This window comes from Artemia franciscana, chromosome 14 (assembly GCF_032884065.1).
Source record: "Artemia franciscana chromosome 14, ASM3288406v1, whole genome shotgun sequence".
Classification (NCBI taxonomy): Eukaryota; Metazoa; Arthropoda; class Branchiopoda; order Anostraca; family Artemiidae; genus Artemia; species Artemia franciscana.
Window position 1 is genome coordinate 2,617,072 of NC_088876.1, and position 27,679 is coordinate 2,644,750.

The following is a 27,679-nucleotide window of genomic DNA, read 5'->3' on the forward strand; positions in this document are numbered from 1 at the left end:
TTTTCTTTTTTTTGCTGAATGTATGGAAAAATCGGGAAGCATAATATAAAGGTAGGAACTTGGTAGAAACTACTTCAAAGGTAGTTTGTTACAGCAGCAAAACAGGAATAAAATAAAATCTTGGAAAATACTAACGATTAGTATTAGTTATTATGATTATTATTACGATTAGTAACTCCACAATATTACTTATTCCTCTCTTATTATTTTGTGCCACAATTATTGCAGATTTAGTACCATTGCTTAATATCCTATTAAAATTACACTTTAATTTCAAGTACATATTTTGTGAAGAATTATTATATTATTTCAACTTTTTAACATTCTGGTTTAATAAACGCGTATTAAACGTAATTAAAAACTTATCAAAATTTTTAAAAAAAAATCCTACAAAACAAAATTCAAAAATTTGTAATTTTAAATTTGTGTTCTGTTATTTTATATGATTTGTTTATATTTGCGATATATAAGAAAATTATATCAATGGTTAGTCATGGTCAGCCGAAAATCGTAATTAATATACACGAACGAATGAATTACTTAATTTCATTATCGATATTTTAGATTTTTTTAAATAGGACTTTTTATTCCATGTTAAATGAAATTTTTAACCTTGCTTGTTTAAAGGAAACACCTTTAAAAAGGGTAATTTCATAATCGATCTGGAATATTTTTGGGGTATTTTTAGTATAATACTACAAGCGATATTCTTCCAATTTACAGAAGACGATTGCCCTTCCCTAGAAATGTTCACTGAGGAAAATCACAAGCCTTTTCAAACCGTTCGTGGTAACGAACTGTAGTAAGGAGCGACCCGGCTCAATAGTAACCAAAACTCTACAAAATGGAATTTTGATACCAATACCTACATCAAATGAATCGCATTTTAATGCTGATTTTAAAATATAACTTTCATCCAGTTTAGTCTTACCCATCAAAAGTTACGAGCCTGAGAAAATTTGCGGTATTTTATAAAATAGGCGGAAACGCCCCCTAGAAGTCATAGAATCTTAACGAAAATCACACCATCAGATTCAGCGTATCAGAGAACCCTACTGTAGAAGTTTCAAGCTCCTATCTACAAAAATGTGGAATTTTGTAGTTTTTGCCAGAAGGCAGATCACGGATGCGTGTTTATTTGTTTTTTTTGTTTTTTTTTTTTGTTTTTTTCCCCAGGGGTGATCGTATCGACCCAGTTGTCCTAGAATGTTGCAAGAGGGCTCATTCTAACGGAAATGAAAAGTTCCAGTGCCCTTTTTAACTGATCAAAAAAATTGGAGGACACCGAGGCCCCCTCCCACGCTAATTATTTTACCAAAGTCAACGGATCAAAATTCTGAGATAGCCATTTTATTCAGCGTAGTCGAAAAACCTTATAACTATGTCTTTGGGACTTACTCCCCCACAGTCCTCATGGGAGGGGCAACAAGTTGCAAACTTTGACCGATGCTTACATATAGTAATGGTTATTGGGAAGTGTACAGGCGTTTTCAGGAGGATTTTTTTGGTTGGGAGAGGGGTTGAGAAGAGGGGGATATGCTGGGGGAACTTTCCATCGATAATTTGTCATGGGGGAAGAAAATCTCCATGAAGGGAGCGCAGGATTTACTAGCATTATTTAAAAACACAATGAAAAAATAGATATGAAAAAGTACTTTCAGCTGGAAGTAAGGAACAGCATTAAAACTTAAAACAAACAGAAATTATTACCCATTTGAGGGGCTCACCTCCTCCTAATACCTCGCTCTTTACGTTAAAGTATTTTTAGTAATTTCAACTGTTTATTCTACGGCTTTTGTGATTCTGGGGTCATTCTTAATGAATTGGGACAAAATTTAAGCTTTAGTGTAAAGAGCGAGGATCTGACAAGGGGGCGAACCCCCTCATATATGTAATAAAAATATGAGAATACAAAAGTTCTTTACGTAAGCTAATTTATAAGTTACGTAAATCTTTTACTAATAAAAATATTCGTAAAAAATTAAAAGTTCTAGTTGCCTTTTTAATTAACCAAAAAATCGGAGGGCAACTAGGCTTCCTCCCCCGCTCTTTTTTTCTCAAAATCATTCGATCAAAATTATGAGAAAGCCATTTAGCCAAAAAAAGAAAAATGCAAATTTCGTTTTAATTATTCCTCTGCGGAGAGCAATAATCAAAACATGCATTGATTCAAAAACGTTCAGAAATTAAATAAAAAAAAACAAGTTTTTTTAAATGAAAGTAAGGAGCGACATTAAAACTTAAAACGAACAGAAATTACGTCGTATATGAAAGAGGCTGCTTCCTCATCAACGCCCCGCTCTTTACGCTAAAGTTTTTTACTGTTTTAAAAAGAAGAATTGAGAGACAGAGTCAAACTTTAGCGTAAAGAGCGGGGCGTTGATGAGGAAGCAGCCTCTTTCATATACGAAGTAATTTCTGTTCGTTTTAATTTTTAATGTCGCTCCTTACTTTCAGTTAAATAAACTTGTTTTTTTTTTTATTTAATTGACCTACAAAGACAAACTGAGTCTTTTCAGTGGTAAATATCAAACACTAAATGCACTGTAATTGATCATTTATGACAAAACAATTCTGGCAATAATAGGATAATATGGAATAATAATACAGTAACAAATAAATTTGAAAATAAGTGTTAATAGCATAATTTTCCAATAAACGTCATAAGTTATAACAATAAATGTCAATGTCAAATAAGTGTCAACTACAATTAACACAGCAATGGAATAACACCAAATAAGGCTAATGCTTGTGCCACACCACAGGCTTGCTGATAAAAGAAAAAGGTAAGTTTTATTATTGAACTGAATTGAATTAGGCTTATTAAAAAAATACACCATTTATCATTTAAAAAGTATCCGTCCAATGAGAAACAGAGGTCTGATACAGCAATCATTATCTCGTAAATTCAACTAAACAACTCTATAAGATAAACAATATCCATAAATATAACTCTATAAATATAAATTTGCAATCGTTATCCGTTGATTCAACTAAATAACTTTATAAGATAAATGTATACATAAATTTAACTCTATAAATATAAATTTTCAATCATTTTCCGTAAATTCAACTAAATAACTCTATAAGATAAACATATACGTAAATTTAACTCTATATATACAAATTTACAACCATTATCCGCAAATTCCACTAAATAAATCTATAAGATAAATATATACATAAATATAACTCTATAAATATAAATTTGCAATCATCATCCGCAAATTCAACTAAATAACCCCATAAGATTAATATATATACATAAATATAACTCAATTAATATAAGCTTGCAATCAATATCCGTAAATTCAACTAAATAACTCTATAAGATAAATACATACATAAATATAACTCTATAAGTATAAATTTGGAATCATTATCCGTAAATTCAACTAAATAACTCCATAAGATAAATATATACATAAATATAATAACAGTACATAGAACAAATGTCAAAAATCAATCTCTCTTGTAAAAAAAAAAAATTATGATCTCTAATCCCCCTCCCAATAAATACTTCTTTAATCTTTCCTAGCATTTAGTTGTTCAGCCACCTTAATACTTGTCGGAAGTACATTCCAAACACACGGTTCCAAATGGCAAATCGTAAATCCTGCCCGATCGCTCAATCACAAGGTTATCCACAATTCTGGTACTATACTCGGGTAAACAGCTATTACTCTTATAAAAATGAGAAGAAATATCTGGGCATATATCCGAGTCAAAATCCCGATTCAGATAGGTTTAATTCTGCTATTTAACTGTTCATTTATTTCAGGTAAAATTGCAAAAAAAAAACATTAGCTCCTGACGGAGAGCAGAGCTCGTAAAGTTGGATAAGTAAATAGTAGGACGTATCATAAATAAAACGGTTTATCTTGTCGTAATGCTATTAATAACAAAAATAAAACCTGGTTAACCAAAACAACGACAAAAAGTAAAAAAAAGACAAAAATACTGCGCAGGATGGATGTGGGAGGCCACCCCAGTATGGGTACACTAAAATAAATACACACAAAAAATCTAACATATTTTAATATCCCACCATTTTTGGTCAGTGAACAATCTTTGATATTTCTCTCTTTAATTTCAGCGTCGGGACAAATCAATTCGAGTTTTTTCATTCAACTTATATTTGTTTGAAATTAATGGTATTTGGTGCCTAATCGAAAATCTAGGCCGCTCAGAACTAATAAAAGGAATCCGTCGATACACCCTAGAGCGCCAAAGAGCCAAAGGAAGGGGCAGAATCAGTAGCGATTTTTCATAAGAATAACTACTAAAATTTTGTATTTGAACATGCCATATGAAAATATCACCTTCTGTTATATGTTTTAAATCAAACAGATTTACGAAAAAACTTTATGCATGACAGTTAACAATGTTGAACTAGGAAAAAATTATTAAGCGACCTAGTTGTGCGTAATTTGATTTTATCGACAAGTGTGGCTATATTGTGGCCGCAAAGTGTGGTATGATAAAATAAAGTATTAAAAATTGTACATATAATAGCAGTGAATATGATAGTGCCACAAGTGCAGTAGGATGTTATTTTTTAGTTGGCCCGTAAACCCGGACTAGGTGCTCACCTTATTTTGGCTAGAGGTGTAGAGTTGCCGGACGAATATTAACTGGAAGATATGGATTGACTCGAAGAAAAGTCAGGCCACTAGAGGATAATATGACTAAGTAGTAGTTCTTAGGGATAAATTTGAATTATTTCTTTTGACAATTTTCTTTTTCCGGGGTTAATAGCTTGAAATAATTACCAATCAAACTTTGTAAAGTTTTTACTTTTCAGATTTTGCAAAACAAAGTCTTTTTTCCGAAATGGTTAAGTTTAAGGTTAACTCAAAATTTATTTAGTTTTGATTTTAGCAAATCAACTGATTGGGTTGTATTTTCACTGTCCTTGATAATTTAAAATAAGACATATGAGACTTCATGACATATGGTGTATCTACCAATGTGATTTTCCTAGAGCTATATATACATATATATATATATATATATATATATATATATATATATATATATATATATATATATATATATATATATATATATATATATATATATATATATATATATATATATATATATATATATATATATATATATATATATATATATATATATATGTATATATATATATATATATATATATATATATATATATATATATATATATATATATACATATATATTTATATTTATTTATTTAAAACAAGAAAACGGTGGTAAGCTCAGGATCTTACATCTTGATGAATTTTCTACCCAAATTTTCTAATTGGGGAATTTTCTAACATTCAAAGTTTTTTCTAGACCTTAATAGGTTTTGTCACACTTAACACAAAAGAAACTGTTGCCTAATTTTTCCCAGGGAACTTCCCTAAGAATATCCATAAGGAATTAGAGGCTTTCCCAAGAATAAATAACCAACAATTGCTTATAAAGGAGACAATTAAGAGCCAGTGAATAATTTAACGGAAAAATAAGAAATTATTCATCTTATTAACCATTCCTGAGTTCCAGGAGTAATTAGATGTAGGAGGGAGTTGCCTAGAAAATACTCATCTTAGAAATTCCTCAAGGGGCTAAGCACTTCATGTAAGTTTGAGCTAGCTAGCGAAGTCAGCTTCCTTTCCATTAATATTCACGACAAAGGATGAGCCTCCAGATCAATTTTATTCATTTATTTATAACCCACAAATGAACAATAAAAATGACATTGTGGAGTAACATAAAGAAGAAAAATTACATTGTTTCGAAATGTCATCACGAAACAATAGTCACCGATATCAAGCATCATCGAAACAACAAACACAAGTATCAGTAAAATCAGAAAAACCAAGGAAAGGTTTTTCAGGGAAAAACCTGAAGGTTTTTCCCTGGCCATCACATGTTTTAAGTAATTAAAACATGCATCGTTCAGAAAACATTCACTAGTACGTAGAATTTGAAGTAAACATTCCCTGTTACGTAACATGTACCTGCACCTCTTAGAAAACACTCCCTATTACAAAATATGCACCTGCACCTTGCCTTTAGGGAGTCGCCGTTAAATCTTTTCGTCATCTTAAATCATTAAAGGAAGAAAAAAGTAGTGGCTACGCGCCTGCTCAAAACTGGAACCCCTCACTACTGACTTATCTAGGAAATTTTTCTAGATTTAATCTAGAAAAAGATTATTGATAGTTTCTAAAAATTGTTTTTCTATACCTCAGGGTCCTAATTCCCAAAATAAAATATGAAGCTGTTTTCGAATAAAGATACATTTTTTTTCAGTTATAATGTTTCTTGAAATTTTATGAAAAAGGAAAAGGTAAATAGATAACACCTCAATACATCATGGTAAATGGATAATATCTCAGATTGTTAATGCCTCAAGCCTCAAGGCTGCAGTAGGAAAGAAATATGAATCTCCTCCATTTGGTTTTATTTCTTTCTTTTTTTTTTTCTTTCTTCGATCTTTTAATTTCCAAAAATTATTTCATGTTTGAATTTCTATAATTTTCATTATTCTTTCATTCATTGAAAGAATCAGGTTAACAAATTGGGGTGAAATAGTACTGAGTGCAGCTCTGGTGGCATGCCGATTGGTGCAACAATGATTCCCTAGTAGTAGTTTCTTTCTTTACCATCAAAACAAACTCAGAAATTGTCATGGAGATTGCAACAAGGTTTATTTTTAAAAAATGCTCTTCACATCATAGCTAAACCCGATCCAATCATTTTGCAAGTCTTTGGAGCAATTTAGCATAAACATTTTCAATCCGAATACTTACTGTCTATACTTCAACATTACAGAAGAAGTCCTCCCCCCTCTCCCTCCCACAGGACTATTCTAAAAGTTTGAATTATTCCTCTAATCACTTCAATTTGTCTTACAATTTAATAAAGAAAGAAATTTTTTTCCAACTTACAAGGCTATCACTGGAAATTTCCAAGTTTTAGTTCTATTTTAGCATCATGATTACCATTAGAGTACTAATTATATAAAATAAAACCGTTTTACCCCTTAGTTCTTACCCACCTTTGGTCTGTAATTCGGACCTATTTACACGACAGGAATTTATCCTATCCTGAGAAACAGTGATTTAAAAAGAATTTGAAGTAGTTATTTAAGAAACTGTAGATTTTTCCTTTTTATTCCTCCTTGGACTATTCCTCCTTGGACACATAACTGGATTCTAATTCATAAAAATATCATACCTGATATAAGACTAAGTTGAAAAAGCTATACAGAAAGCTCTCGGTCACTGCTATTGATGGACTTCCTTCACATACTCGTCTTGTTAATTTTTTCTATAGTTATCTTTCGTTTGTTGTTCTTTTTTTGAGAATATCATTTCTTGTAAGTATTTAATGTTGATTTTTTTGTTATTTCTCTATGATTCTTTTGTGTGTGTGTTTGTGTGTTTATTAAATTTCTTGGGTTTATTTAATGTGTATTTTTTTCTATAGTCACTATTTTTCGTCTTTTGTATGTTTTATACTTTTTGTATGTTTTTAATTGTTTTTACTTGAGATTTAGATACTTGTATAGTGTTTTGTTGGTAATAAAAACATTATTATTATTATTTTTTTACACCAAAATTTCATTGGTTTTCCTTACGAAATTTAGTAAATAGCTGTATTTGGGTAAAAAGCGGTGGTAGAGTTCTGATACGCGGGAGTGTTGTCCATTTTGGATCTAAAGAGCCCCTAAAAAAAATATTGTATCCTTATTTAGCAATACGGCAAATGTATGATTCATACAGATGAAGGTCGTGTCTTTTTAGTTTTTTAATTCTAGATACCGTGAAAAATTTGCTTTGCTTATTGAATCGTCAGATGCTTCATTTATCGACTGGAAAACTGACGAGGAATGCTCAGGCTTACTTCGTTCAGTGTTGATGACAGCAGCTGATTTAGCGACATCTACAAAGGCATGGGATGTGCAAAGGAAAGCGGCAGCACGAGTTACAGCAGAATTTTTTCGTCAGGTAGGTTGTGTTTTTTTTTTTAATTGGGCACTTACAAACGAAACATTCAAACACACTAGAAGCATAAATCAAAGCTAATTTTGAAAAATAACTGTTCTTTAACTAGGTAGGATATGTTAGAACTTCTTGTGCAAAATCAAGGAACTTATACTACTACCACTGACAACGCATCACATCATCAAGCCTCATGCTTGATGATGTGATGCAAAATCATGCTCGCACAGCTGTGCAAAGTCCAATGCCACCATATCTTGGAATTAATTCAGAATTATATCAGAAGTAATTTCAACCCTTTTAAGCGTTTCGCCTCTGTCACGTCTAAAGGTCATATCTGGATTTTTAACCGAATTGGCATAAACTGTCTGAATTTTTATAACCAACTGGCATAAACCGTTTGATAAGCTGCTCTTAAAGGGAGGATCAGCAGGGCAATGTGTTTTCAATCACGCTTTGATTCTCCTAATCTACATTACTCGTGGATCTTCTCTTTGAGAATAACTTAGAAAACAATTTTTATCTATTATATCAGAAGTAAAAAGTTTTAAATGCGACCAAGGGCGTATCCAGGATCTTTTTTTAAGGGAAGGAGGTATTTTTTCGTGTGGAGGGAGGGGGGTAAAAAACAACTTTTAAATGTGTCAAAATTTCCTTTATATATATTTGTATTATGTTTTTATGCTTCAGACAAAACCTCCTAAAGACGGTGTTGACTACGACTTAAACGCGAGACAGTTATGATTGAACAGCTTACCACCTTCGTCCTTTGTTCATATTATATATTGTTATTATCAGTTCGCATATAGCAATCATTCAGTGAACATCTTAAACCGGATATACTCTCACAAAGTTTTGATAAAGCAAGAATGCATTCGAGGTAAATACTCCTACTTTGCGTTGGACCGTTCATTTAGTGTTCAGCAAGGTTAATTTGCTGTCGAAATTTTTTTTGGATAGATTCAGATGCCAATATTACGCAAAGTGAGTAATTAACGGAGTTTTATGTGGTAGTATATTTCTACAGTCTATTTTTTCTTGGAGTTCAATTACTATTTTGTATAATGGGAGGAAAGAGGAAAAAAGATAAATCTGACGAGTCTTTTCTCACATCCAGTCCTATGGAAGTAATCTCATTGAAATCACTAGCTGATAGTTTAAGTCTAGTTTTACAGACTGTTAAAGAAAATTTGACTACGTTAAATGAGCTGAATGTTAATTTTAAAGGATTAGAACAAAGGATTTCCAAGATCGAAGAATCTGTATTGGAATCGAAATTGGAGATGGAAGGTATTAAGCCTAAAGTGATCAGCCTCGAGGTAGAAACCAACGATTTGAAGAACCACATTTCTGTGCTGGTTGATGAAAATTGTTTACTGAAATCGCAGTTATCTAGCCTAAAACATACAATGATGAAGCTGGAAAGTAAAGAAACTGATAAAAATATTCTAGTATGGAACGTGACAACGATTGATACTGTAAACGCTAAGGCGATTTTCGATAGTATAATTTCGTCATGCCTTGGAATCCATGAGGTACCCAAATACACGATAGCTGATGTTAAGCCTGAAAAAAAAGCTGATAAAGGTTATCATGGAGACCAGGGAGCTGAAAGTGGCAGTTCTAAAACAGGCTCGAAATCTTCGTGGAAAAAATATCATGAGCAATCAGAATGTTTTTCTATCCGATGATTCTCCCCCGTCTGTTCGAGAAGTTCGAAAAAAACTTTTAGCTATCCGAACCTGTTTTCGTGAAAAAACAGGTTTTGAAACTTGGATTGCGAGATCCATACCACCATCTCTATGTATTCGTCGCCTTAAGGAAGGGCCAGTGGAAATGTTTTTTGTCTGATGAAATCCCACCATATATTAGTAGCGTGATTCAAATGCAACGACAGCGAAGGCAAGGAAATGGCCGGGGCAATTCTATGGACTCGATTACATGACTTAATTTTTTTTCTTCTTTCTTTGTTTAGTGAGTTTGTGGAAGCCCGGTCACTTTGTGTGTTTTGATAAGAAAAAAGTATTGCTTGAATTATTTGTTGAGTTAATTTGTTCCGATGCAATAAAAATAGTAATAGTGACTTATATAATGGTATCTTCTGCTACAACAAATATTGTGTCTTTTTTATTGTGTTGCTATTTGTTCTTTTTTTGCACCAACAGTATAGTATTAGAACAAACCCATTTACTGTGAGTTTTAGTGCTTTTACTTTTCAGTGAGGGAGGGCATGGGGGGGGAGTTCTTAGTTTTTCCTTGTTTCTTTTTTCTTCTCTTTCCCTGTTTTTTCTTATTTATTCTTACCTTGATTTTATTATAATTTTTTATCCATACCTTGATTATATTATTTTTTACCCTTCTTTCCTTATATTTTTTTATTATACCTGTGGTCTGGTGGGCTTGGTCGTGGGGCGGAACTGCCATCCACCATGAGTAGTGGCCAGGCTGGTAGCAACTCTTTGGGGAATCGTTTACTTGATTTACAAAATAATCCTTTAGATATTGAAAACATTATTAATAATTCAATTGGAAATAGAAATCAGATGAATAATGATTCTAGTTCGGTTTTTAAAAGTAAGTATGTTTCGCAAGTAAATTGTTCTGCTTCTTCTAAACGAGATGATATTTTCTCTGTGTTTCATCTGAACATTCAGGGACTCTGCTCGTCTTTTGATGAGCTGAAACGGATCGTTAGTGATGGAACTCCTGATGTTATAGGATTATGTGAAACTTTCCTGGATTCAAAAAAGGATATCCTTCTAGATATTCCAGGATATAGGATGGGGAGGTTGAATAGGAGACAGATGGCGAGAGGTGGCCTTATGCTTTATATTGCTGATCGTCTTGCATATAATGTCCGAAATGATTTGAGCAGAAATGAGGAAGGAATCTTTGAATCCCTATTTATTGAGATTAAATCAATGCGTAAGTACTTAGTTGTCGGTTTGGTTTATAGGTCCCCCAGTGGATCTATTCCTTCGTTTTGAAAATTCTGGAAGAAGTTTTGAACTCAGTCCAAAAACATCCCTGTGAACTAATCCTTATGGGTGATTTTAACCTCAACCTGCTGGATCAAAATTCTGCTTCAACTATTGATTTTTTGTCAATGATGTTCTCTTCGGGAACTCTACCTTCAGTTTGTATACAAACCCGAGTTACAGAAACACAAGCGTCTCTTATCGATAATATTTTCTCGTCACTAGATGTTTTAGATAATTTGGTGCTGGTTAGTGATATTTCCGATCATTTTCCCGCTATTTCCCGATATAAGAGTGCTGATCAAGCGCAGCGTATAGCATCACCATCTAATCTCCCATTTTTCCGTTATGGTGATAATGAGCTAAGTCTACTTAATTCTCGTCTGGCTGATGTACCATGGGGTAGTTTGGTTTCTGATTTAGATTTTAACCACTCTTTTGATTCTTTTTATGATTTAGTTAAAGAAGGAATCCTGGAAATTTTCAATCGGGGTCCAGCGCCCCATACTTCGAAAAAGATAGCACCACTGAATCCATGGATGACTCCAGGTCTCCATAAAAGCTGGAAAAAGAAAAAATATTTTTGGAAGCTTTACAAGACTTCACCAGCTTTAGCTCATCACGAAAGATTCAAGGCCTAGAGGAATATATTTAATTCTCTGTGTCGGAGGGCCAAGTCTCAGTATTATCATAGGAAATTTTCCGAATGTGGGAAGGATGTAAGGAAGACATGGTATTTAATTAATTCAGTTCTTAGACCTACTTCCCCTCTGCTTTCCGTTCCATCAATGCTTATTTTGCTAATATAACCAGGAATATAACTTTCCTTACCTCTTATTTTGCTAATATAAGAAAGGTAACTGCTTCCTCTGCAAGCTCAGCAACTTCTCGTTGCGATTTCAGAGCCTTTCTTGGACCCTCATGTTTGAAGTCGATTGTCTTGAATTCTGTTTCTGAATTTGAGGTAGCTTGTATCGTGAATACTCTTAAAGGATCATCCTCTTCAGGACCAGACAAAATTCCTACAAGGGTTATCCGTGCCATTCTGGCTGCTATTCTGTCACCACTGACTAAGCTCGTCAATCTGTCTTTCGAGAAAGGTATTTTCCCTGAATCTCTCAAGCGAGCTAAGGTTATAGTACTCTATAAAGGTGGTTCTCGGAGTGATCCTGCTAATTATAGGCCAATTTCTCTCCTATCTGTTTTCAGCAAAATTTTTGAAAAGGTTATGCTATCCAGACTTCTTAGTTTTCTGGATGCAAAGGATTTTTTGCATGATTTCCAGTTTGGATTCCGAGCGAGTCACTCTACGGAGCATGCTTGCGCAGCTTTATCGAATTTCATTCATTCGGTAATAGATTCTGGTCATATCCCGGCAGCTTTATTTTTGGATGTTCGTAAAGCTTTTGATTCCTTGACTCATCGGATTCTTCTTTGGAAACTATCACATATATCTAACGCTTATTCTTGGTTTTATTCATACCTTTCTGGTAGGCTTATTTCAATTGATCCGCTTTTCCGGAGCCCTTCTGAAGTATATTATGGCGTCCCGCAGGGACCTGTTCTTGGTCCCATTTTATTTTTGATTTATGTTAATGATCTGATTTCAGCTGTAAAAACCACCAGGCCTCTGGCATGTTACCAGCTGTGTCAGCCTAATGCTTAGTCGTGCTCCAATACTTCTTCTAATGAAGATTTTCTTGTTGCTTTTGCTGATGATACCACTCTTGGGACCCTTGGGAAGACGGAATGTGATATCAAGTCTAACCTTGTGGCATTATTTGAGAGAGTTATGTCATGGTTTAATGCCAATTACTTGGTCTTGAATGTTGGTAAATCACATTTTCTTATTTTTTCTCGAATTGGTGTAGCTTTCCCTCAGCTTACACACCTTTAGGTGTCACAAGGCTCCTTGTGTAGACCAGAGAATCAGGTGTTCCAGTTTCTTGGTATCCTGCTTGATGAGAACCTTTCATTCAGAAGCCATGTAGCCATGATTAGGGTTAAGGTCTCACGGAGTTTGGGTATCATTCGAAAACTTAGATATACATTTCCTGGATCTAGAGAGAGAGAGAGAGAGAGATCGGTATATTTAAAAACTATCGTAGCATAACTAAATTCAGTTTTTTAACAAAAATCATACATTTAAACATAAATCACACACTACAACTCGGCATTAAAAACTGATGTGAAAAAAGGCACAAATGAGTTTTGCGTGTCGATTGGTTCGTACTTTAGGGGGTACAAGTTTATTTCGTAATCGAGTTCGGCTATTGGGAGGGGCTGGTTCGGGTAGAAGTGATCGGTGGCTCTTATTGGCTAGGATGAATTTTCCAAATTGGTGAATAAGGTGTTCCAGCCGGACTTTAAGTGGAGATAAATTTAATTTAGTGAGGGCTTGATCGTAGGGTATGCCACGGTCTCGGAGTATAATCCTTGTTGCTCTTTTCTGGACACACTCTATGTCGCGTAATAGGTACGCTGTGCGGATAGCAGATGGACCCCACACCGGGCACGCGTACTCGAGTAACGGGCGAACATAACACGTGTAGGCATGGAGAAGGCTTTTAGTATCACACCCAAAAGGCCTCATTTTGGTAAGTGTCTGAAGGCTTGCATTAGCCTTGTGGACGGTTAAATTAATATGGGCACTGAAACTACAGTCACTAGTGAAAGTTACTCCTAAGATTTTTATTTCGTTCACAATCGGGAAAGGGACTAGAGGCATATCTATATTCCGCTTCAGAGGGTTGAAACGAATTATCTTCGACTTGGCTACGTTAATGGTAAGATCATGACTTGAGCATTCGGTCTTTAGCTGATCAAATAACTGGTCTGAAAACTGCTTTGTTATGATAGTGTTTTCGACCAGGTAAGCGAGCACTATGGATAGATCATCTACAAACTTGTAACGGTCGTCGTGATGGTTAAGCAGGGAATTAATTACAGCCAGGAAAATTATTCCAGCTAATTTTGTGCCATGTGGGGCCCCGCAAGAAGTATCTGACCATGATGAATCCGAATCGTTTCCGTGGAGTGCAAAGACTTTTTGTTTTCGGCCAGTTAAGAAGTCAAGTACAAGGCCAAGGGTGCATCGTTTGGCCCCCCATTTCCTGGAGATTCACGCCTGCAGTCCGGTGGCGGATTAGGTCAAAGGCCTTTCGGAAATCCACTGCGCAAATGTCGACGAAACAGTTACCTTTTTCAAGCCATTGGAGGACGCAGTCAAACATTCGTACTATGTAGATGGTAGTACTACACTTGGGGAGTCCACCGTACTAGAATTTATCAATACGCCCATGAATTTGTTTCAGAAGAAACTTGAGTATAAAGGCCTCAGTTACTTTCGCCAAACAAGGTGTAAGTGAGATAGGGCGGAGATCGTCGCATGCACTAGGGGCGCGCTTTTTTGGAATAATTCTAATATAGGCCCTTTTCCACTGTGACGGGAAAAAGCCAGAAGCAAAACACTCGTTAATGATGCTGGACAGTGGTAATGCTATGAAGGCTGCATATTCACGTAGCAGTTTGGCAGGTACTTCACCAGGGTGTGAAGATGTATTCGGTTTGATCTTCCGTAATTCCGTGTAAACATCAAACTCACTGACTATTATGTTGTTCTCAGGCTCACATTTTTCAAGTATGGTGGACTTTTCATGAGCAGTAATAGTTGGATAGGTAGTACAGATCTTGGTGAAGAATTCACTCACTTCTTCTGCACTGATTAAGGACCCGCCATCATTGCTGATCTTTGCACTGCTGTCAAAAGCTTGGCCGGCCACCTTTTTCACAGCGTTGTGCCACTTTTTGGGGTCTGAAGTAAGTAATTGGGAGGGCATGGTTTCACGACCATACCGAGCTTTGGCTTTCTTTACCAAAGAGACTATTTGATTTCGCAATTTCTTTCCGTTGATTATATCACCACAGGAGTAGAGGCGAGACCGCTCTTTTATTAGTGATTTAATAGCTGGAGATATCCATGGTTTGTCGTATTCACTAACAACAAATGATTTTGTTGTAAAGATCTTTAGGTATTGACTGTATAACGTGGCATTGAAATCGGATACCTTAGTTTCCAAGAGCCCGGTATTGTACACTTCGGGGAAGTCATATGTGCCAATCCATCGACCGTATTCACAGATGGCCGACTCCGTACAAGGACGAACAGTGACACGGGATAGTTTGGGCTTTGGTAAAGACTCTCTTGCTTTCCAAAGAATTGCGTTGTGGTCTGACATACCAACGGGACCAAGAGAAAAGGGAGGGGAGTAAAAATCATCACAATTTGTGAGTATAAGGTCCAATATGCCCCCCAAAGAGTGGGAAGGTATGTGTACTACTTGTTTTAAAGACAAACACGATGATAACCAACTCTTCTTGGTTTGGTTAAAGTCTCCTCCTATAATAAAAGCAGGGTTACTGTATATACTTCTCAGGTGATCAACAGTCGTTTGGAGGTAGAAGACCAAGTCACCCCGGTTTCTTGCACTTTCCGGGTAATATACTGAAGCGACTATAATACAAGAAAAGCGCCGGGAAAGAGATTTAGGTTTGCAAATAGCCCAGATTACTTCATGAACTGGATCAAATAATTCCGGTAATAATTTGCAAGGGATGTCTTTCCGTATGTACAAGGCAACACCTCCACCTAGTCTATGTTCACCTCTATCATTGTGTGTGCTCAGGAAAATTTCGTAGCCTGCCATATGACCTGACAACCTATCAAGATTCCAAGTTTCTGTAACTGCGATAACTGGGATACTATTTTGACGGATGATAACTTCAAATTCTTCCATTTTGTTACACAATGACTGGCAGTTTATAACGAGAAAATTCGGCATTCTATTTTTCGAATTAAAAGTCACTGACCTTAATAGAGGGGGAGGCAGATCACTACTAGTCGAACATACCGGAGCTTGATTGAAGGGAATAAGAGATGGCATATTGGCATTTGTAGAACAGTCTATCTTAACAAGGATACGTTGATGGGGTGAGGTTTTCAGAGCAAGACTAGTTGATCTTAATGAAACGATAACTGGGATCATCAGCTGACCTCGTTTTCCGCCACGCTTGCGGCATCGCTTCGGCTTCTTACGGTTCGACAGGAGCTCTTGGGGCAGTGATCTGTCATCTGGCGTTCTTCCGAGCAAATTTAATGTTACGAGTTTTGCAAAAAAAGATGGCGCCACAGTTAGCTCAGGTGAAAACAGTCCAATTAAGACTTCTTTATCAATGGCATGTCACACACACAAGACTAACTTAATAGTGTTAATAACTATATTATAAATAGTATTCCTTCGTTATATTGCGTGAAACAGATACGATTAAGCTAAACTTAGAATTTTTGCAAAAAAAAGATGGCGCCACAGTTAACTCAGGTGAAAACAGTCCGACTAAGACTACTTTATCATATTTCAATGGCATGGCACACACATTAGACAAACTTAGTAGTGTCAATAATTATATAATAAACAGTATCCTTTCGTCATATTACATGAAACAGGCACAATTAAGCTATACTTAGAAAGGTCTCTGGGACTGCTGCAAAGCGTCAACCAGAGCCATCTATTCATGAAACTTCTTTTTTTCTGTCTTGTCCAGTCATTTGTTTCTTATTGCCCCATTGTATGGATGTCTACTTTTCCGTCTACGCTGCGGTCACTTTCCGTCATGTATAATAAAGCACGGCGTCTGGTTATGGACACCAACCGTTCTTCACCCACACAGCTCTTAAGTCTACGGTCTATTTACATTATTTCTTGTGCTTCTTTTGTCTTTGATCAACTTCACGGCCATCTTCCAAAGTCTCTTCGGAAAACTCCTATGTTTATTTCTGACTCAGCTCCATATAGCCTTCGTTCTTCAAATAATATCCACATTCCGCCTACCCCTACTGTTCGATCAGATTTCAATCCCCACATTGCTTGTCAACAGGTCTGGAATTCGCTACCTTCTTCAGTGCAGAAATGCCACTCGTTTTGGACTTTTAAAAGGATTCTTAAGGATCATTTAATAAAGAATCAAATAGATAAATTAATTTTTTTTTTCTTTTGAGGAGTTGATGGCCCCTGTGTTTTGTTAGTGGTGTGTGGTTTTCCTCTCTGCACTTTGCTCCCGGGCCTCAGGTATGTTCTGTATGTTTTTTTTTCTTTCTTTTTTTCTCCTTCTAGTTGTTGCTTATATTGTATCCCCCATAAATATGTTGCCTGTAAACTGCTATATGTGATTGCCTATATTGAATTTATTGCCTGTATAATTCTTTTTTTTTCTTATCCCCCTTGTATCCCTGGCCATGGAGCCTTCCGAGGGGAATTATGTGTATTGTAATTCGATTTTGAATTGTATTTTGTATTGTCTTCTATTTAATATTAATAAACTTCTCTCTCTCTCTCTCTCTGTTATATTATATTATTATATTATTCATATATAATATCACATATAATATTCATATATTCATATATAATATATTCATATATGATATAATCATATTATATTATTTTTGCGTATTATGTATCATGCTGTATCAAAAAAAAGGAAGAGGAAAAAAAAAACACAACAAAATCTACCTTCTGAAGAGAACCCTGCAAGAGGAGAGTCTTTCTTCCAACTCTTCGAAAGGTTAGATTTTGTTGGGTTTTTTTCTCTCTTTCTTTTTTTTTTGAGCACCGAGGACGACTTGGCGGAGGTCCTTGTGGAAATGTTTGAATAGTTTTCATCTTCATATTTTGCTACTGGCTGACAAAATCTTCGTTTTTTCACCTATTTGATATTTCTCTTTTCATCTACTATTTCCTTTCTTGTTTTCATACGTCATGCATAGCCAGTATGGTCTCAGAACGTATTTAGGAGTTTACTTCTCGTGTGCACTATCTAAGGGGCTCAAATTAGTGTTTTTTAATTTCATTTCAAGACCGATTTCTGAGTCGGAGAAATGTTCCATGGTCGAGGTGGCTTCAATCTGGGTAACAATCCAATACCTGGCTACAGCCCTGCCCACTAGCTCTTTAACTAGGTAACTGATCAGCTAACTCACTACTAGCTAAGATCTTTAATGCAGTAACTAATTTTGAAATTTGACAAATGATTAAACCAAATGGATAGAATATCGTTCCTTGTTTTCCATGTTCTATTATTTTATCTTTCTTTTCTTTTCGTTTTGTTGTGGTATAAAAACTGCTTTCAACTTCATGCTTTAGAAATACCTCGTATTTCAGGGTGATGTAGAACGGAGTAAATTAAACTTGATTCCAAATGCACAAATGGACAGAGAAAAGGGTCACGAGCTCCCCAGCCTTCAAGTCAATTGGCTCCGGGCAGTTTGTTTGCCCCTGTACAAGGTATGAATTATTCTATAGCTCACCTAAGAGGTCAAAAGAACGGTAGTTTTTCCATTACAGTTTTTAGATTTGAGGTACTATCTATTTGAGATAATATCTGTTTGCCTTGAGGTTGTCTACTTACTTTTCTCTTCTTCAGAAAATTCTAATAAACATTATATATGTAAAAAAAACGACATTTTTCTCGAAAACAACTTCATTTTTTCTAAACTGTACCCTGAGATTTTCTAGCCTGAAAAGAATGTCTAGATACGTCAGAGTTTTGAAAAAAAAAATCACTTACAATCTTATTTTCAAAATTCACTTTGAAACACATTTTTCATGAAAGTGAAATTATACAAGATGACAAATGACTCTGTACAGCTAAAGTAAAAGTCGAAGAACGAGCAACATCCAAATCTACAGTGAATTGCAAACAAAAATCTTGCACAACAAAGTTTGCAGTAAAAAGACAATCGAAACAGCTTAAAGCAAAAGGCATAGAAAAAATATTTGAGGTAATGAAGAACAAAAATGAAGCAATGCAAGATCTGTAGTTAGGAGAAATGTGAGCTTAAGTTTTACAAAAAAAAATCATAGGTGAAAATGACAGACAACGTAATCTGCAATTATGAATTTCTTTATTCAATCAAAATTGCCGAATTGACATGCTATGACTTAAAATCCCACCTTACGACTTAAAACTAAATAGTAACACAATGATTATACTAATGCAAAGTTTATATTTCGATATTTCAGGGGGTATATGCAAAGGATTATGCTAGGTTGTTACTGAATCATATAACAAGGTAATTGAAGTAAGAATATGATTACTGGGGAAATCTGGAAAGAAGTGTTTTTGATATGTATGAAATCATCGAAAAATTATACAAGAGGACGAATGAATACCAACGGATAAAGCAAAAAGCATGGTAAAAATGTCTGAGGTAACGATTAACCAAAATGAAGCACGACGAGATCTGTAGTTAGGAGAAATGTGAACATATGCATAACAAAGAATAATAAGTGAAAATAACAGACAACGTAATTTGCAATTAGGAATTTCTTTATTCAAACAAAATTGCCAAATTGCCACACTATGACTTAAAATGCCACTTTATGACCTAAAACTAAAGATTAACACGATGATTAAACTAATGCATCGTTTAGATTTCGATATTTCAGGGGGTATATGCACAGAAATATGCCATATTGTTACTGAATAATATACCAAAGTAATTGAAACAAAAATATTATTACTGGAAAAAATCTGGAGAACAAGTTTTTTTTGTTGTCTGTGAGGTGATGAAAAATTATACAAGAGGACGAATGATTACGAACACCTAAGTCAAAAAGCATGGAAAAAATATCTGAGGTAAAGATGAGCCGAAATGAAACACAACGAGATCTGCGGTTAGAAGACATGAGACAACAGTCATCACAAGAATATTTGAACAAAAATTATGGACAGCAAAATCTGCGGTTAGGAATATCTTAATCCAATTGAAATTCCTGATTTACCACTCCAGGACTTGAAACACGTAATTTATATTTAGAAGTTTCAGAGTGTATATGCAATGAAACATGGCTGGTTGTTACTGAAATATATAACAAGTTGAGTATAGCAAAAAATAAAATTACTGGGGAAAAGCTGGAAATGAAGACATTCGTATTTAGAACTTCATACAATGTTAGACAAGAGGCTGAATGAATTCGAGCAGCTAAACAAAAAAGTATTGAAAAAATGTCTGAGGTGATGGTGAAAAAAAATAAACTTGTGATTCAAACTGCTGGATTAAGTTTTAAGCTAAATGGATCTCAAACATCATTGTTTTCCCAAGCATATATACAAATCTTATCAACATTTTAAGATGATCACAAGCCAAAGTTGGAGGAAAAGATTAGTACCAATCGCTAAGACTTTAAAGAACGGTGATAGTAAACGGTGATATGTAATGCATTTTTACAATATATTAGCATAAGTTCAGCTAGGTTCTTGTTTGGGTTAGGATGGGTAGGGGTCTCAGTTATTACTTTATGAATGGAATTCGAACAAAAGATTTCATGTCTATTTCTGAGCCCTTTTGCCTGTTCGAATAGTCATTTCCATTAGATAAATCGTCACTGTTACGCCTAAAGGCCGTAACTGACATTTTCAAACTTCTGAAATAACTGCCAAAAAAACGGATGAGTTATTTTCAAAGAAAGAATCATCGGGGTAAGAGAATCAGGTTTCAATCTTCCTGATACACATTACCCAATTGATCCGCCAGTTGAATGAATCACGAGATAATCACGCTTTTCTCCTCCTGATCTATATTATCGTATTAATCCTTCCTATGAACGATTGAGATTCACACAAATCTGGGGAGAATCACGTTTTCATTCTCCTGATCTATGTCCTATTGATCCTACCTTTGAATGCATCACAATCACGAGAGAAACACTTTTCAATCCTCCTGGTCTACATTTCCGTACTAATTCCCCCTTTGAATACATCACAGAATCATGAGAGTCACGGTTTTCGATCCTCCTGATCTCTATCACCCTATTAACCCTTCCTTTGATGGAATCACAGAAATTCAGCTACGACTATGAGTTGTAACTGTGACCAATTGTATTACTCATTTAAATATTTTATAATAAATTATAATTACATGAGAAATGACTTAATAAATAGAACTATTGAAAACATGCTATCTAAACCTATATTAAATTAAAACCGAAAAGCATATACTAAATTTGAAATAAGTTCTTACAAACGAAGAATATTGACGCTAATATTGAACCAAATAATTATATATAGCTCGTGTTTAAAACTAAATAGCACGTGGCAATTCACTTTCCTTAAAACATTCTTTGAAGGTACTTTTTTAATTCAATTCTAAAACTGTTTTTAACGGATTGTTAAATCGATTACATATAAAATGTGAATTGTTGGAATTCACGATTTATAGTTACCGCTTTTTTCTCGAGTTTCGATATAATCTCAAATTTTAAATCCAAGAAGGTAACATTGACTAACAGATAAAATTTAGTTTAGCTCTTTACTTTTTTTTCAAAAAACTTATTTCTGGAATATATATTTTTTAATTAATTGAAACAAATAAGGCCAGTATTTGGTCTATATACTATTTATCTATCAGGATGCAATAGAATGAAACCTGTCTTCTTTTTATTATTCTAGTCAATCGAACGGGTGGTGCCATCTCTATCCAGTATGCGAGAGGCTGTCGAAGAGAATATAGAACATTGGAAACAATTAGTTGAAAATGAACAGGAATATCACTGGGAAGATGATCTCATAGTTGATTTTGAAGTTGATAAACCAATTTAAACCAAAGGTTCAGACATCTTGGAATTCTGTGGAAACCTAATCAATTCCAAAGAGGAAGGGTCAATATTTTTCTAACGATGGACAAACAAGAGGAAGTGCAAATTTTTAAACAATTTTAATTAATCTTTACTATTTTTTGTATATTTTTAGGCATCTTTATCAACCTAAAGGGGGAGTGGACATACTAATCCTTCCCCAAATGGTGTGACGCAGTCTTAACACAACGACGTCTGTTGAGTTGCGCGGTAAATGCAAAAGTATTGGGTTTAAAGATAAAAATGGCCAAATTCTTCCTGTCCTAAGATGATCTCATAGGTAATTTTGAAGTTAATAAAACAATGTAAAACGAAGAATTAAACGTCTTAGAAAACCATAGACACAAAATAACTCCAAAGAAGAGGGAGAAAAGATTTTTCCTATGATAGACAAGATTGGGAGCAGTGAAAATAAAAACACCATAAACACTAAATAAAGCCAGAGAAGAGGGAGAAAAGATTTTTTCCTGTAATAGACAAGCTTGGGAGAAGTGCAAATAAGAACAATATAAACACAAAATTACGCCAAAGAAAAGGGAGAAAACATTTTTCCTATGATATACAAGATTGGGAGAAGTGCAAATAAAAACACCATAAACACTAAATAACGCCAGTGAAGAGGGACAAAAGATTTTTTCAAATAATAGACAAGCTTATAAGAAGTGCAAATAAGAACAATATAAACACAAAATTACGCCAAAGAAGAGGGGGGAAATATTTTTCCTATAATAGACAAGATTGGGAGAAGACACCATAAACACTAAATAATACCAAAGAAGAGGGAGAAAAGATTTCTCCTATGATAGAAAAGATTGGGAGAAGTGCAAATGAAAAACACCATAAACACAAAATAACGCCAAAGAAGAGAAAGAAAAGGTTTTTCCTATGATAGACAAGATTGAAGAAGTGCAAATCAAAAACTATTTGTGACATTTTTTGCAATTTTTTAAATTATCAATTTGACAATTTTTGACAATTAGATATTTGACATTCTGTTTAAATACGGTTTTAAATTTTTGGTCACTGTGGGATAGAGTTTGTTCTTTTACTAAGTTGCGTGTAACGCCACATTAAAAAATAGGATTGAAGAGGTAACGCCTTGAACAGCAAATAATATGAAAATACAGGAAATGATGAATTTACACTATGTTGATATTTAGAAAAAAATATATTTTATTTTGAGAAATTTGTGCAGCGGATAAGACTGATTTTTTCAGCACTGCACACAGGCATCCATATAGGGGAGGGGCACACGGTGCAGCATCCAACACCGAGAACGTTCCAACGTTCTTTACTAAGTTGCGTGTAACGCCACTACAATTATATGGATATCTGCGGTAAAATTTTAAAATAAGAAGCGTGCTTTTAACAATAAGATAAGATAGGACTTTCTAATCTGATATACCTGCTATATATTACTTATAGAAAATTTATTTACCTTATAAAGTCTGATACAAAGATCATCAATGGAACATTTTCCTTTGCATTCTATATCAAAATTTACCCACTTCAAACCCGAAAACCCCAAATGAATACCCTGCTATTTTTGGGGGGAAGGGGGAACGGGAGTTCTCATTGGTTGTCAAAATAGGCAATCACTTATATTCTGCCTACAGGAAGTCTAAATCATCGCGTGTTTTCTATTATAATTTTACAAATATTTTTGAACAGTGAAAAAACATATTTAATTAATTATCGTTAACGATAGTTAACGATTAATATTTGTTACCACTTTCGTTTCCAAGACAAGTGACTGCACAAAATTTCAAACCATTCATATTACTACAAGTGCAGAAGAGACTAAAATTTTAGCCCATTACAGGCATTTTAGGGCCTAAATTTGAGGTTATCTGCCATTCTAGGCTAAAGGTGTAAATCAGGGATATATTAAAGGGAAATCCCAAAAATAAATGCAGGGAACTACATTAAAACAATCATAAATGCTTACTCATCAAATTTTTAAAGGTATACTGCTTCACTCTAACCCCCTTCTGCTTGACAGCCCGCTTTGTATATTTTTAGAAAAAGAAAACTTAAAAAACTTAAAAATTGACATGATCTCTGAACGGCTCGTTATTTCACAGCTGGTAACAATCCATCATTACGTCCATATATGAGTCAATTAACGTGTCCATTATGTAAGTCATATTCTTGCGATAATTCGCGCCTGTAAATACTTATTAGAGAATTTTCCAAATTTTTCGTCTTCAAGAGCACCTTCATGAGGCTAACTTATTGTAAAACCAAGTTATTTTGCTTATATACTTTCACAACTAAATTGAAGTGTGTTTTTTATGCATTCTTTATTGTTCCAGAACTCAATTGTCAATAAGTAATAACATATAATTAATTATCGTTAACGATAGATAAATATTTGTTACTACTTTCGTTTCCAAGACAAGTGACTGCACAAAATTTCAAACCATGTTTATTACTATAAGTGGAGAAGAGACTAAAATGTTAGCCCATTACAGTCATTTCAGGGCCTAAATTTGAGGTTATCTGCCATTCTAAGCTAAAGGTGTAAATCAGGGATATATTAAAGGGAAATCCTAAAAATAAATGGAGGGAACTACGTTAAAAAGATCATAAATGCTTACTCATCAAATTCCTAAAGGCATACTGCTTTACTCTAGCCCCCTTCTGCTTGACATCCCGCTTTATATATTTTCACTATATTCTACGGTAACAAGCCATGAATCCTAATATTTTACAGAAGAAAAGTTTGTTTAGCCAGCGAAGAAGTACTATTGTAAAACGTAATGGAATGTATAAAGTAGGCAGTATATTTTTCCCTCAGGGGTGGGAGAGGGTAAAGTGAAACAATTAGCCCTTAGGAATGAGATGAGTAAAATTTATGGCTGCTGCCCATGCCCTGCACACTTACATAGGTAAGAGGTATAATATTAAAATAATCAATATAATAATATGATAAATAGGTACAAAAATAATGATAATTGAGGTATAAATATAATATAATTGAGATGTAAGGTATAAGAATAATTGAGTGCTGGAGCAAACCTTAGACTTTTTGAGAGAGTTAAGGGATTCTTACGTTTGAGATAGTCAGTGAATTGCCAGTATTTCGTTTTGAAAAGGGCCCATACAAAGAGAAAATAAGATATAACTTATACACTCCGGTTAAATAGAACGCAAAACCTAATTGGTTCTTTTCTATCAAAATTCTTTTGAGCCACATCATTTTTCTTTTTACGTAAAGTCTCTGCTTTTCAATGGTCCGATTAATTTTTGGGTGGCGATCCACTATAGAAAATATATTTTTTAAGAAAATTATATATCAAAACCTAATAATATAATTTTTTTACGTCTCGGAGGGAAGAATTCCAAACCTTTCCTTCACTAATTCATGAAGGATAGTCAACGTATACTAGTTTCTTCCCCCAGTACAATTTTCTAGTTGATGCTTTTAAGTGATAAAAATATTTCGTGCTGTTTCTTTTTTCTTGTTGCGATCTTATCTCAGGTTATATTTTATTGACTTGTTCAGTGTTTAAACATCTGGTTTTTCTGGTGCATATAAATTTTCCGTGTTATTTCTTTTTTCTTGTAGCGACCCTATCTCAGGTTATATTTTATTAACTTGTTCAGTATTTAACCATCTGGTGTTTCTGCTGCATCTGGTGTTTATAAATTGTATTCTGTATTATGTGCTATAAGCTAATATCACAGCCGACCAAAAACCAAAAGAAATTAGATTTATTATGTTTCAGTTAAAACTTAAACTGAAATTCAGTTTATATTTAGTCAACAACATTATTCGTGGTTATAAAGTCTGCCATATCGCTTATTCACTTTTGGAAAACTACTGATTGTTTCACTTTCAACTTGTTCAAAATTCAATTTGTGCCGCATAAAAGCGTGACATTTATTTTTTTAATCAACACTAATTTTAAAAAATCTTCAAATATTTAGGTAAAAAGAAAGATAGAAAAAAAAAAAGATTAGTAATGATAGTTGAAATACCTGTCAGTGGCGTGTTTCGTCAAAATCCTGGAGGGGAGGGGGGGAAGTTGCAGCCAATTTTCCCAAATCAAGAAGAAATGACATTGAAAACTGAAAAATGAGCTATATAGTACCATAAAGGTAAAGATATACTATTGAAAACTGACCTGTTTCAATGGATGCTTCAACTATGCAAGATGCTTCAACTTATCTTAGTTTTGATAAGATTTTTCAAGAAACTAAATTTCAACAGGGGGGAAACAAGGGTCTGGCGGGAGGGGGGTGTCAAACCGAGATCTGGGAGGGGTATTTGCCCCCCTTATTCACAGCAAGTTACGCCCCTGCTACTTGCACGACGTGATGAAAAACTCTGTTCTTCTACATTGTAGTTGCAAAAAAAAGTGTTAGTCAAAGTACCAAGTCCACGATTGAACAAAAGAAGTTAATTTAGAACAAAAATCACGATTTCTGTTTTCAGCAGCTAAAAATAATGTACTTAAGTCATTAAAAAAAAACTGTTCCATAATTTTTTTCTAAGATTGTTTTTATTAACCGTATCTTAAACACTTCAGTGAGGAGAAAAAATAGTTTGTCCCCATTCCCCTAAATTTTCAAGTTCCCTTTTCCACCTCCTCTGAAATAGATGGCTGACTAGCAGAAGCACTACACCTTACACCACTAGCACCAAGATCCACTAAAATTTTGAAAATTAATTTTGAAAAAAAGATTAGTTTTCCATGTTTTATCTATTAAACTCGTACGACCTGCAAAACATTACTGTCCTTCTATAAAGCTTTGAATGAATCAAGATGCACAACGTACATGTAGACAATCAAAATGTTTTGTCGCCCTTTTCTAGAGTGGGACTAATCCCATCTAAGGGATTAGTCCCTACATAACTCCTAGTCACATTCATGCTCTCTTAGTTCTAACTAATGATATAAAAACATATTTTTAACGTGTCTATTATGACCAACGGTTACGAATGTATATGTTAATAGCAAACATACATACTATTACAAGATTAATTTTTCATTTCTTTAATGTTAACTATTACAGGGCCTCAATAGGAATGAAAATCGGGGAAAAGCTTTAAACTTTTATTAACTTCGTCAAAATTGAATCTTCGACTTCTTTTTATGGTGTTGTCTATTATATATGCTTAATCCTTTTTATAGTTCTCAGTGTATTTCCTGTTTATTATGAATAATTACATAAAATATTAAATTAATTCTTCACAGTTATTATTAGTTACGTACGCAATGCCAGGCGAGGGCCGTGTTACCATTTTCCCGGAGTGGGGAGACTGTAAGGAAAAATACAGGGCTGGATATATTAATACCTTGTTAAAATTCACAGTTTCCATTTTAATCTTGAGCAACATTTTAGTCTTATTAAAAAGAACCTGAGCCTGAACTGAAGGAAAAATTCTTAATCTCTAACTACTAAAACGTTAAAACTTCCAACTTCAATTGAAGTACCAAAAATACTTACTATGTTAACTGTTGGTTCAAGAATTTTAGGGTTAATTTCTAAGTTATCGCCACAGGTAATTGTAGAGAACATATTGAACGGCTAATTACAGACACAAAATACTACCTTGACAAAATCTGAAATGCATAACATATATTATGCATATTTAGATTAAGATCATATATTTATTATTTATATGTAAAACTGTCTAAATCAATCAGTAAGCTAAATCAATCATCTAAGCACTGTATTAAATCAATCAGTTTTCCTAACTCTTCACTATTACTAGATATACTTTTCAGCATGAAAAAATACAAAATCGCAAAGAAAAGAAGAACGAGGACGATAAACAGCCACTGAAAAAAATTATCCTCGTTCTTCTTTTCTTTGCGATTTTGTGTTTTGTCATGATAAGCCAGTCTGGTCTAAGAAATTATTTACTTTTCAACATCCTTTAGGAAAGTTTGAGCAATAACACCTCAGGAATAACTTCAAATTTAGTTTGCTTACACCTACTCGGACCGACTCCCCATAGAAAAGTGGGATAAGAATTAGATTGTGGAAATTTTATTTTATTCCAGGGAGTTCCATA

General features: G+C 34.2%; 1 protein-coding gene across 1 annotated transcript in view; it reads left to right on the plus strand.

Moving 5' to 3' along the window:
• Positions 1-26,976, plus strand: part of LOC136035178 (dual 3',5'-cyclic-AMP and -GMP phosphodiesterase 11A-like) — a 263,712-nt gene extending 236,736 nt beyond the window's left edge. Inside the window, exons 17-19 of the mRNA XM_065716750.1 lie at positions 7,802-7,991; positions 18,178-18,300; positions 21,467-26,976. Of these exons, the coding sequence (XP_065572822.1) occupies positions 7,802-7,991; positions 18,178-18,300; positions 21,467-21,616 (463 nt within the window). The 3' untranslated portion in view covers positions 21,617-26,976. The remainder of the gene's footprint in view (positions 1-7,801; positions 7,992-18,177; positions 18,301-21,466) is intronic.
• The last annotated feature ends 703 nt before the right edge of the window (positions 26,977-27,679 follow it).